This window comes from Gymnogyps californianus, chromosome 2, assembly GCF_018139145.2.
Source record: "Gymnogyps californianus isolate 813 chromosome 2, ASM1813914v2, whole genome shotgun sequence".
NCBI classification, from domain to species: domain Eukaryota; kingdom Metazoa; phylum Chordata; class Aves; order Accipitriformes; family Cathartidae; genus Gymnogyps; species Gymnogyps californianus.
The window spans coordinates 96,271,191-96,284,063 of NC_059472.1; the positions used below are offsets into that span (position 1 = coordinate 96,271,191).

The following is a 12,873-nucleotide window of genomic DNA, read 5'->3' on the forward strand; positions in this document are numbered from 1 at the left end:
TGCTTCTTGTGTCAGGTGGGCCTCATGATATTTTCCTTTCTGTAAAATACATAAAGATCTTATCAACAGCACAAACCTCAGTGCTCAGTTCTCAAAGCATAGCTGGGAAGGAGGGAGGCAGAGATCAGCTGGGAAACTTCCATCAATTTCATGGAGCTTGTGTCACACAGAATCATGGACCAGCTGAGGTTGGAAGTGACCTCTGGAGACCAGCGAGTCCAACCCCGCTTTCTCAAAGCATGGTCAACTTGCTCAAGGCTGCGTCCAGTTGGGTGTTGAATATCTTCACAGCCTGCCTGAGTGCCTGTTCCAGTATTTGGCCACCTTCACAATGAAAATGGTTTTACTTACGTTTAAACGAAATTTCCTATATTTCAACTTGTGCCCATTGCACCTTGTCCTGTCACTGGGTACCACTGAGAAGACCCTGGCTCCATCCGCTTTACTCTTCCCCATCAGATACTTATATGCATCAGTAAGATGCCCCTGAGCCTCCTCTCCTCCAGGCTAAACAGTCCCAGCTCTCTCAGCCACTTCTTGTATAAAAGATGCTCCAAGACCTTAATCATCTTCATAGCCCTTTGCTGGACCTGCTTCAGTACGTCCATGTCTGCCTTGCACCGGTGAACCTAGAACTGGACCCGGGACTCCAGCTGTGTCGCACCGCAGAGCAGAGGGGAAGGATCACCTCCTTCGACCTGCCTAATACAGCTCAGGGTGCTGTCTACCGTCTTTGCTGCAAGGGCATGTTGCTGCCTCATGGGCATCTTCTTGTGACACCCTGGGATGCCCAAGGCCTTTCCTGCAAAGCTGCTCTCCAGCCGATCAGTCCCAGGCACCTCTGCAGCCTCAGACTGGGAGAGCTGCACCCTCCCTCAGGAGCTGGGACTGCATCCAGCGCAGTGCCGGGGTGGCTGCTCCACGTGGTGCCAGGGATTGCGCCCTGTAGCACATCACGACCATTGCTCAGCACGTGCACGCTGTCCTCAGCAGAGTTTCTGGGGAATCCAGATGCCTTCTTTTGACATCTGTATTGGGCTTATGTGGCAAGGGTGGTAGCGGGAGGGCTGCAGGGGTGGCTTCTGTGAGAAGACACCAGGAGCTGCCCTCATGTTGGGCAGAGCCAGCTCCAGCCAGCTCCAAGATGGACAGCTCAGCTGGCCAAAGCTGAGCCCATCAGTGACGGTGGTGGCACCTCTGTGATAACATGTTTAAGAAAGGGTAAAAACACTGTGCAGCAGCAGCTGTGAGAGAGGAGTGAGAAAATGTGAGAGAAAGAGCCCTGCAGACACCCAGGTCAGAGCAGAAGGAGGGGAGGAGGTGCTCCAGGCACTGGAGCAGAGAAACCCCCTGCAGCCCCTGGAGAAGACCATGGTGAGGCAGGCTGTCCCCCTGCAGCCCATGGAGGACCACGGTGGAGTAGATACCCACACTGCAGCCCGTGGAGGACCCCACGCCGCAGCAGGTGGACATGCCCTGAAGGAAGCTGCAGCTCATGGAGAGGAGCCCACGCAGGAGCAGGTTTGCTGGCAGGACCCATGACCCCGCGGGGGACCCACGCTGGAGCAGTCTGTCCATGAAGGACTGCACCCCATGGAAAGGACCCACGCTGGAGCAGTTCGTGAAGAACTGCAACCCGTGGGAAGGAGCTATGCTACAGCAGTTTGTGAAGGGCTGTCTCCCGTGGGAGGCAAGAGGAAGGAGCAGCGAAGAGGCATTATGGACTGACCGCAACCCACGTTCCCCATCGCCCGGGAGTCTGCAGCAATGTTGAGCGTGGGAAGAAGGGGAGGAGGTGGTTTGGTTTTATTTCTGACTTTCCCACTGTGTTATTAATTGGCAATAAATTAAATTAATCTCCCGAAGCCGAGCCTGTTTTGCCCGTGTCGGTAACCACTGACGAAAGATCTTTACCCCCGCGGAACCGCAGGACCGGGACGCGCTGCAGCCCACGCACCCAGCCAGCCCCGTAGGGGCCGCGGCGCTGCAGCCCCCGTACTCGTCTCAGCCCCGCGCCCCTGCCCCGGCCCCGGCCCCGGCCCCGACAAGGCACCAGCCGCCACCATCGCGCCGCCGCCGATGCGAGCGGCCTCCCCCCGGCTGCCCGTCACCGCCGGCGGGCGGGACCTCCGGGTGAGGCGGTGCCGCCGCGGGGAGGGCGGCCCAAGGTCGGAGCGGGGAGCGGCGGGGCCAGGCCGGGTGCTGCCAGCGGCCTCCGCTGTCCGCAGATGGAGTACGACTGGCTGGGCTTCGGCTACGCGGCGCTGGTGGCGGCGGGCGGCGTCGTTGGCTACGCCAAGGCAGGTAGGTGCCGGCGGCGGCGGGCGGGTGTGTGTGTGTGTGCGTGTGTGTTCCCGGTCCTTCCCGCAGGCAGCCCTCCGCTCCGCCCGGCCTCAGCCCCGGCCCCGGCCCGGCGGCGGGTATCCGAGCATTTCGGGAGGGAGGGCTGTGTCGCTGCCCGGCCGACCTCAGGGGCTTAAATGCCGGTCCGGGAGCTGGCGGGCTGCCTGCCGGCGCTCTGAGCGCCCCGCGGGAGGCTGCCGCCTCAGCCGGTGCTGCGGGAAGCTCAGGCGCGGGGTCCTGGTCCGCTGCGGGGAGTGACCCCGGGAAACCGTGCTAAATCCTTGTTGCATGGAAACGGTGCTCGGCTGAGGTCTGCAAAGTATCTTACTCCTAAAAAAAACCCCACTCCGGTATCTTTTGTTTACATTGTTTTTGTGGATTTTTTAGTAACGGAGACTTGCAAGGGCTTTTGTTTGGTTTGCAGACCAGCTTTATATGTGTTCTTTTACTAACTGCTTTGTCTTTTTCTTTATTCAAGGCAGCGTCCCTTCTCTAGCTGCTGGTCTTCTCTTTGGTGGCTTAGCAGGACTAGGCGCTTACCAGCAGTCCAAAGATGCAAAGAATGTGTGGCTTTCCCTCGGTAAGTTTGCTCAGCACCCAAGTACTAAGCATTAGTGGTAGCAGTGGGAATAGTAACCTTTTTTCTAGCACGTTTCAGCTGATCTGTGCCCTTTTATTTGTACAAATGTTGTAAGTGGTGGCAGGACCTCCTGCCCACAGCCAGGAGGTATTTGTGTAAGAGCACGGTGCCTGGTTCTAAAACTTCGGTTGTCCTTCTTGAAGCCAGTGTTGGTGAGAAATACCTGTCTCCTCTGCCAGATTAGATACCGTGTTAAACTAATGTAGGCACACGAAATGTATGTGAAAAATGTTTGGTTGTGAAGCAGCTTTTTTAGCCTATGGTCATGGAATAAGCATTTTTGCAATAGTGACAGCGCTGTGACGAGCGGTATGTGGCTTTATGGAATATTGGTTTGCACAAGCATCTCAGAAGAGCAGTATATGTTTTAATGCATCATACACTGTGGAAGAAACAGTCTGAAGTATGTAAAAGAAAAGAGGCAACGATCTATTCTGCTTGCTTACAGTAGATGGGACAAGAAGTTGTGAGTTTAGCTTGCAGTTAACCCTTCAGGTGAAGGATAAAATGACAGTGGAAAGTATTATGAAGCGCTGGAAGAGATCAGGTGAATCTCAGGGACTTCCATCACTGCAGGACTTTAATAACTGGTTAAACCAGTATCTGTCAGGAATTGATCTTGCCTTTGGGCACTAGGTTAGCCTAGATGACCTCGTGAGGTTCCTTCTAGTTCTCTAACTACGCCATAGTATTATTAGTGTTACGATGCTGTAGCATTACAGTGATTTAAGACTATTTAAAACCAATGGGACTTGATGACGTAATGTGCTGAAAGGCTTTATGAAGCCCCTGGTGGATACTGCAGAGGACCAAACTGCCTTGTCAGTAAGGAATGAAATGTAAAACACAGCTCAGTGTGAAGCAAAGTTTCCATTTGTGGACTGTCTCTTCCACTCTGGCATGCCGTGGGAGTGGCTGTGCATCTCCGGCACGAGTTTTTAGGCAGTGTCATGACAGAAGGATGAGCAGCTTCCGTATATCCTGATGTGGTGCGCGTAGCGCTTTCAAGCGGACCTCTTGAAAGCGGTGGTGTGTCCCAGTCTAGTACAACTCTTTATTCATCCGTTCCTCCTCAGCCCTGCTGTGATGTGCAGTTGCGGCTGCCGCTGAGCTCTAGGTTGGTCACAGTACATCATGGGTAGAAATCCAGAGAAAGAACCTTGGCAGAGTATCTTTAGAATACCTTTTGCCCTGTCTGTTGCAGACAGCCTTGAAGCTTTGGAGAAAGGTATCCAACACCTCCACCTGCCTGCCTTCTTTGAAGACACAACGGCCCTGTAACTTTTATGTTAATATTGATGGGATTTTTTTTCCAGACTTAAGAGACTGAATAATTTGGAGTAATGTTTAAAATGTTAGTCACTCTTTCAGTTTGATCCCTTAAGATTGCTTTGTTTGCTAATTCGTATTTTCAAGTGGGGTTGTTCTATTTCTAGTTGTAGTATTTAGTGCCACCTTCCAGTTCAGAATGTCACAGAGAAATGGGAACTGTAATTACATTTGCCTCCCGCATAGTTAACTTTGTCACCGTCCCAGCTTTCTGGCAGTTTTGAGCCTATCTATATTAAAGGAAATAATCATTCTTGTGTAAGTAAGTTGAAACTGAGGGAGAGTTAGTGATCTGCCCAGAGGATTGGAGGTTGTGGGCGATTAGACAGTAGTCTCAACCCTGATGAGATCTGCTCGCTTCTACTGAGCAGTGGAGCCTGCTTACCAAAGCTGCCGAGAAGCTTGCAGCAGCTCTACTCTTTAACAAAAATAAGTAAAACATTTGCATACGCTTCCTTGCGGAGAGGAGGGAGGCGTTCCTGTCTGTAGACATGGGCCTGTTTGGTTGGCCCTGCTAAACGTCCCAGCGTTGCAGTGCTGCACTGGTGTTTCTGTTTCAAATGGTTCTGACTGGGCTTCTTTTCAACAGTGGCGTCTGGAACCTTGTCTGCTGTTATGGGAATGAGATTTTACAACTCCAGAAGAGCAATGCCTGGGATAATTGCTGGTGCCAGGTAGTCACCTGTCTCTTGTTCTTTGCTGTATTTTTGAATGAGCATTTTATTTGTGGATATAATCCACAAATCCACTTACTTGTGGATTATATTGTTTTAAAAATGTTATGTGGTAAGTTCTGTGAAAAATGAAATCTTCTGGTGGAGTTCAGCTAAATGAAATCCTGTCAATGTTTTCTTCCTTCTTGTTCTTTATGGGATTTTTGCCTCCAGCCCCTTTTTTTTAATAACAACTATTCTGTTCAACAGTTTACTGATGGTTGGACGGCTTGGATTGCAGATCATGGAAAAGCCTCTTAAGCCCTAAGTCTGCATCAAGTCACTTGAAGATACGTGATTGAGAAGCCTGAAAATGCAACTGCCTAAATGTGCTACACGAAAGTGGAAAAGGCACTGCTGTCTGTGCATTGTATTTTTCATATCCTCACGCATGTGGGTTGTGTTTTTAAAGGACTGACATTGAGAGCCCTTGTTATGTCTTCCAGAATGGTATTTGTCTTAACATTTTCTGCACTGTGAAGCAAGAAAATATGAGTACAGCATTAGTTTAGCTTCTGGTCGTGCAACTTACTGTAGGCAAAGATCTCTTGGCACTTGCATGCAGACAGTTGCAGGATTGAAGCTTACATGTACATCTGGACTTGTCATTCTAAAATCATCTATACCTCTAAAACAAGGGGAGAGGAGTTGCCAGTTTTTCACTAGTAATTAATATAACAAACGTGCTTATAACGTTACTTCTCCCTTTCCTTGCCAGTTTATCTGGTCATGATGTTTGTCAGTCAGGGACTTTGTTCTCCCAGCACTGTGTGTTAGAACCTGGTCCCACAAAACACAATCACGGAGCAGGCTGTCAAGGTTCTGCTGTAATGCAATGAATGCAAACCTGTTACTTGCAACTACTGGTAAGCAAAAGTGCCCAGCTAAATGTCATTCATTTCACTTTTACAGATTATTATTCATAAATCAAAAATATGCTTTATTAAATAATGCTGAATTGTAGGCATAGCTCTTGCATTTCACAAAAATTAAAATGTTATTCTAAATAAACCAACAAATTATTATTACAAACTTTTGTGTTCTACACAACTATTTTTTTCTTTAATTGTTCATCTGGATTGATACAGTTTGGTCCCTTTCCTGCTGGGTATCTGGATATATTTGCAAACATGAATTGTATAAATTGTATAAATTGAATTTATACATGAATTGTATAAATAATCTCTATTCCATTCCCTGAATCTAGTGACTTGTAAATATAAAAATCCCATGGGGGGAGGTGTAGAGAACAAAAGCATACAGACCACATATTCAGACAAGTGTTATATTAAAGTTTTGGGGTTTTCTTCTGAGAGGAATCATCTATTTCAGATTTGAAAAATGCTCTATGAAGGTTTATTTAAAGACTGAAGGGCTCAGTTGATCAGTCTTTGTCCTCAGTTGGTTCCCTTGATGCCTGAAATCATTCTAAATATAAACCTGCCATACAGAAATAATCCTGGATGCTACACGTGGATGGTAACGTATCCCCTTTTCTGGTCTCATTTAACTTACGTCCCTTTCTGCACAGATCCTGAGCTTCTGTTTCCTCAACCTTTCTTCTTTGGTGGCGGGTACTGGGAGAGATGGAAGCAGTGGGGTTGATCCATTTGATTGGTGAGACTCTGGAGTTGCTCAGAGTTCTCTAAATATCAGGCTAGTACCTTAGCAGGAGGCTGACATCTTGCGGTCTTCCTTCCCTCCCTCCTTGTCGCAGCAAAACAGGCAGGGCAGTGACCTTGCGCTGCCTGAGGAGGAGGCACAGGGCTAGTCCGGTGGCAGTAGCCAGGCTCTGCCAGCAGCGTAGTGGCTTGCCAGGCAAGTGGCAGCGATGAGGCAGGGCTGAGGTCAAGCCAGGATGCCAAGTCAAGCAGGCTGGGTTCCAGCTCAGCAGGGACACGGCCAGGCACAGCTCTGGCAAGGGCAAGGGTCTCAGCAGCCTGGTCCCAGGCCATGCAACTTGGGTCAGAGCTGGCTTGAGCACAGGCAGCGAGATCTCTGGAGGGGGAACTGTACTCGGGGCACCTTCCGAGCGCCCTTAGTCGTCACCCTGCAGAGTTCAGCTTCAGGCGCTCACCCGTATTTACTTTTTCCTCTTACCTCCCTGCACAGAAACAAGGGGTGTGCAGGACAGCAGATGGTTTGTTTATAAATCATCCTTTTAAGGGCCTAACCCCAGGCCGTGGGCCCAGCATTGGCGGGCAGGTGTCTGAATGTCTTTGCTCTAGCTTGAAAAGGTTAATAAGCCAGACATTAGGATTTAAGACATTTCTCTTTAAACTACTGTACAGGTTATTTGCCTCTTCATATTGCTTTTGAAGCAGTTATCTTCTGTGGAAGTAAGATGCAAACATAAATGCATCTCCTGCAATAAACTGAGAACAGCCACGATCCAGCAGTTTTCTTAATTGTATAATGCTGGTCTCAAATTGGGTAACTTGCAAATTTGGGCTGAAATTGTCCTTTAATGGAATAAAGACAATAGAAAGCCAAGGGAATTGGACTGATAAGCTTTTAAATTCTTAGACCAAAGTGTTAAGCCTTGCTGCTGTTTCATGAGCTTTGGAAAGCAGTAGCTTGAATTGAGAACTGCTGGTAGAACTCTTGTTACCACTTTTCATGGTCAGGAGAAACAGTAGTAATCCAGACAAAGGGAGGAGAGAGAAACTTTAGCCTTATATAATTTTTACCCCCTTGGAACTTTATCAGTCTATACTAAATTTCTTAAGCATTAGATGGCATTTCTGCGCTACCAGTTCAATGTGTATCAGTGAATCAGAGATAAAATGACTGTACAAAGCCTATTAGCCTCTTATTACTGCTTTTTTTTCTTGCTGTTTCCAAGAAGAATTTCTTAACACTTGTCATGCTTTGATTATGGACAAGTAAAGGCAGCTATGGTTATGTCAAAGCCTTTTCAATGTTCCTTAGCATGTGATAAGGACAGCATGTTTCTTCTAGCCATATTTGGTGCCATAAATAGTACCTATTTATTTTTCTGCTCTAGGTGACTTATGGACATGTGAGCTATGGACACATTATTAGTTAATTCCTTGACCAGACTGTGATTTTAACTAAGTCACTGGCATCTTGTACTAGAGATGAGTGATTAATTTCTCGTTTTTTAATTATAAAACCAGTGCATTTATGCCTGTTATAGAAAGTCTGAGGTTGTCCTTCATTGCCATAGCCAGTTACAGATATATTCTACAGATAAATTAAGATGCATTTCAATAGCATAGGGACATCTGTTAGTACTAAGGGACTGACAAATACTTAAGCCTAGACCAATGGCAATTGAATTAAACTCTCTAGTGCATTACTAACCAGATATCCCTATCCCTGTATAGCTCTTCCAGTATTAAAGTGGCATTTTCTTAAGGTGCAATTTTCATAACAAAATACTTGACTTTTTGGTACAACTGTTTTAGATTAAATTGATTTCCAGTAAGTTAACGTAACTCATATATTATGGCACATTAGGCCAACAACAGTTTAAATTTTTATATGCAGTTATAGAAGCCGTACAAATACATTTATTTTTTACAATGCTTAAAGTAATCATTAACAGCTTTTCCATCTTCAAAGAACATACTCATTTTGTACTTTAAAATGGCAGGTTTAATGTAACTACTAAGTCTAAAGCATCTATTCTAAATGCAGTTGTTAACAGAAGTAGCCTAGCTCAACATCCTAAAAACAATTTATTGTACATTGCAAGGTCCTTTGTGGGATATTACTATAAAACTTAGTGTAGAAGCCAGGGAAAGTACTGAATGAGCATATAAACAGTGAGGTATTGCATTATTAAAGTTTGTGTGTGTTTTCAGGTACCTAAGTTGGCCTTTAAGATCTAAACCAGAAAGCAACGTCTTTGAAGAACAGCCCAATATCCTCCCTCATGTAGCTTATTCAACTTCTGTAGTTTAGTTTGATCACCCAATAAAGACATGTAGAAACAGGAGTTTACTGATAATTTATGCCTTTTTTGCTAATTCACCCTTAAAATGACTGACAGACTGCAGTGATTCAGGCTCCTTAAAAAGTCACTGTGACACTCCCTTGACAGGACAGATATAAATCTCCACAGATCTTCGACCAAAAATGGCCATAAGTTAATTTTAACAGTAGAATCTAATTTTTAGGCTTCACTACAGCTTGGCGAGGTAAGTCTAGCATTCAGTACTTGTTTAGCTATTTTCCAATATTGCTGTATCATTCTATAGCCATATATGGGCCAAGTTTTTAGACCTTCCTTGTGTAGTATTTATCAGTGGATTGCTTATGTCCTACTACAAGGAGTTAAGTTCTCATTGCTATTATGAATATTTGCACATTATAGACCCTAAGTAACTCTTAGGTACAAGTGAGTTCTGAAATCCTTGTAGGAGAGCATGGTGTTCTTCACAAAGCCCGATCTGTGCTTTCACTCTCACCTTTCTGGTAAGGAACCAGCCTCATACCGGAAAGCCTGGTGCTGCTCTGCTTTAGCCCTGCTTCTAGCTGCTTGTGTGCTTCAAGCATATGCCAATAGGGGACGTTGCACTGGGCAAACAACCGTAACAGTTGTTCTAAGAGTACGAGGATAGGAGATCCATCTATAGAAAAATGTCGAATGAAATCTACTTCTCAGTAGTTTTGGCAATATGTGTTACACGATACTTCAATAAATCCTACTTTATAGCCAGTATTTTACGTGGTATTATATGTATTATACAGGTAATAGAACACAAGGTCTTTTTTTCTTCTTTACTATTGCATAGTCTTAGGAAAAGTTAGAGCAAATAGGCATTTCAGGTTTCCAGTGCAGGAGAACTGAACACAGCTCACATAATATCTATACAGGATGGCATTTTCTATCTGTTTCCTCCGTATTTGGCCACCCAGTCTGTTCTTCCATGTACTGGCTGAATTGTTGGTGGGCGAGTTAAAATATTCATGTTTTTTGCTGCTGAATTGAAAGTAGGACCTGGTAACTGAGCACGAGCAGCTTTGGTTTTCCAGGAATAATCTGAAAGGGACAAGAACTCAGAATTAATTATGACTCAAAAGGTATTTCACTCCTTTACAGATAAAAGAATGAGAGCTTAAAGATGACTTGTAGTACTCAAGGATGCTAACACAGCAGGATGCTTTGGTCTCTGATATGCTGTCTATGCTTGTTTTCAGATGAGGTTAATGGTTCCTGTAGTTTGTGTATCTTATTAGTAATTCTCATCTACTGGATGCTAGTTTTGCAGCAATCCCTTGAGAAAACATTGAGACTGAAATTCAGTGGAAAAACTGATGCATGTGTCTACAACTCTGTATCTCCTATTACAAAACTGCTACAGAATGGAAGTGTTCTTTCTTCTATCTCAAATATTTAAAACATGTAATTATAACATTGATAAACTTACTAAGACCCAAACAGCCTAGACTGAAGGACTGCTTCTGCAGACCCTCTTGTTCCTTTTGAGATTTTATGCCTTTTATTCCCCTCCTGTTTAGCTGAGAACTCCTGGTGTACCTGGTGGCGAGTCCTCTTCATCTCCATTTCCTGTTTCTCTATTGATTTCGTAGGATCTGTTCCAAGTCCACAGGTTTTTTTATCCCTTATTATCGGCATCCACCTGGTCTCAGGCACTGGGAGTAGTGCACTACTGTACTCCCAGCCTTCCTACTCAGATTTCCCCTTTCTGCATTTCAGGTAGTTACTACTTCCTCAAGCTTCATGTGATTAAAGTAATTACCCTGCTGCAGGGGCTGACAGCTTATGGTTTTCTTCACGTTCACCACCAATTCTGCCATTTTCCCAATCCTTTAAAGTCAGTCATTGGGGACCTCTCTTATCCAGACTCCTGCTATACCTTACCATTATTTCCTTAGCATTCCTAAAGTATATCCTGCCCCTTTGATGCCTACTTTCATAGTTTAGTCGTCTTTTATTAGGTATTACTGATACTTTTTTTTTTTAAAATAAGTTTAACAAATTACAGATAAAATAATTTTTTTTGGTGCCTATGTATCATTCTGTTTCTTATGGAAAACCACCTATTTTTGGTGGTATTTTTCAACAGTGGGTTGAACTCATTAAGGAACAGGTGAGGATCAAGACATTTAAAAAGGAGGAATCTCAAGGAACTGAAACTAGGGGTCAGGTCTCCACCTCTTTTTGAAAACTAATACTGTTCCTTTTTATTGTAGGCTGGCATTCCCTATCTTTCATCAGCAAGTACGATTCCAGCCTACCCTCTCTTGGCAATGAAGGTCACTTTTCTTGGGTCTTGGCATTTTCCTCAGAGAAACTGATCTCTTATACTACATTAAATTATTTAAATTATGGCATTAAAAAACTTAACAGAACAAATGAAGAGAGCAAAAACAATTGAGAGCATAACTTATTTCAGTTTGCATAGTACAAAGCAAAGGGTCACCAAAAATGTTAATGTTCAAATATTGACAGATAGGAGATAAAATGTGCCATTTGCTTCATCCTTATCTCTCTTCCCATGCAAGTCTGCAGAGTTTAGGCTAAATATGAGGGGCTTAAGCACTAGGATTCTTGCTCTTCTCCAGGACATGGAAGAGTCTCTTAATTGACCTCCATCTGCCAGCCTTTCTGACTTTTACTACACATTTTCCATTTCTAATTACAGATTAACAGTGAATTTATTTCCCTTTGGATCACCATACGTAATTCCTTTTCATTCTCACTATTCACAGCAGTCTAGAGATGCAGATTTTGTCCTCCTGTGAACTTCTTGATCCACGCACACTGTGACAAATCACAACTCTGCTGTTGTGTTTCAGCAGTGAGTTGATAAGATAATGAAGTGCAGCTCCAGCCTTCCCTGGTGGGCTTCTTATCAACTCAGACTCAGAATATGCATACATCTAAGCGTATTTTATATATGTGTGCCATCTCCTTCCTTTCCTCCCTCTCTCCTTCTCAGAATTCACTTGCAAGTTCCTAAGGGGAACAGGTAACTCAAAAGAGCAAGTCAGCAAAAAGACAACATTATTAAGCAGGACCATATCAGATTGGTCTGCCATAAGCCCTTCAGTTAAACAGTTCACAATTAGTTTAGGGCCTTGCTATTTCCTCTGAAGTAACTAGAGAAGTGTGCTGTTGGGTTTGGACAACGGCTCTAAATCTTCACTCACAAACCAGTTTCTCCTGCATCCTGAGCACTTCTGTTCATCTTCTCTGAATCGGAAACGTACCAACAAAGAAGGTGCTCAGAATGTCATCCATACCATAGAGGATCCAAGGTAACAGTTACATTCAGAACAGATTTCACATTGTTTTTAACTGATGAATGGAACAGTCTTTTAATGTGTTTGTTAATGTAATGTACAGCTATGTCATTACTGTATCATAACTATTAAGAACTGGTCATTTGCATTCTCGTTTGGCTTTTACCTTCTATAATGTAGCAACATTGAAAGTTTCACTTCACAAAGCACTCTTGTGATATTTCATGGGTACAAGAGTAGTGTCATCTCAATATCCACAGACTTACGTAGCCAACACAGTGAGATGAAGACACAGTGAAAAACTGCCTTACATGACCACTGCAGAAACCACAGGCCAACTAGATAGGGCCAGTAAATAAGAGAGAAAATAATTTTAATTTACTGCTTATACTGTATCTGTAACATTATTTGTGAATTTACTAAGTTGCTCGATGAAGGTCTTTGCCTTTTTTGAAATTGTTGAGGCCACTGTAAGCATGGATCAGCATCATTCAATTGCATTAAGTGACATTAAACTGATGAAAAGACCCACACAAGACAGCCTCAAGCTACATGGAAGTCACTGTCAAGAAAATTCCTCCAAATCTACTCAAATATAAGGCTTTTTTA

General features: G+C 44.4%; 2 protein-coding genes across 6 annotated transcripts in view; one reads left to right on the forward strand and one right to left on the reverse strand.

Moving 5' to 3' along the window:
• Positions 1–2,208: 2,208 nt before the first annotated feature.
• Positions 2,209–6,149, forward strand: LOC127013290 (transmembrane protein 14C-like). The gene is made up of 4 exons (XM_050892085.1): positions 2,209–2,304; positions 2,822–2,923; positions 4,902–4,986; positions 5,236–6,149. The coding sequence occupies exons 1-4, from the start codon at positions 2,229–2,231 to the stop codon at positions 5,291–5,293; spliced, it is 321 nt and encodes a 106-aa protein (XP_050748042.1). The 5' UTR covers positions 2,209–2,228; the 3' UTR covers positions 5,294–6,149.
• Positions 6,150–8,540: 2,391 nt separating this feature from the next.
• The window catches only part of MAK (male germ cell associated kinase), a 28,413-nt gene continuing 24,080 nt past the window's right edge, over positions 8,541–12,873 (reverse strand). For all 5 annotated transcript variants that reach the window (XM_050891406.1, XM_050891405.1, XM_050891403.1 and 2 more), the window contains one exon: positions 8,541–10,036. In XM_050891406.1, the coding sequence (XP_050747363.1) occupies positions 9,882–10,036 (155 nt within the window). In that variant the 3' untranslated portion in view covers positions 8,541–9,881. The remainder of the gene's footprint in view (positions 10,037–12,873) is intronic.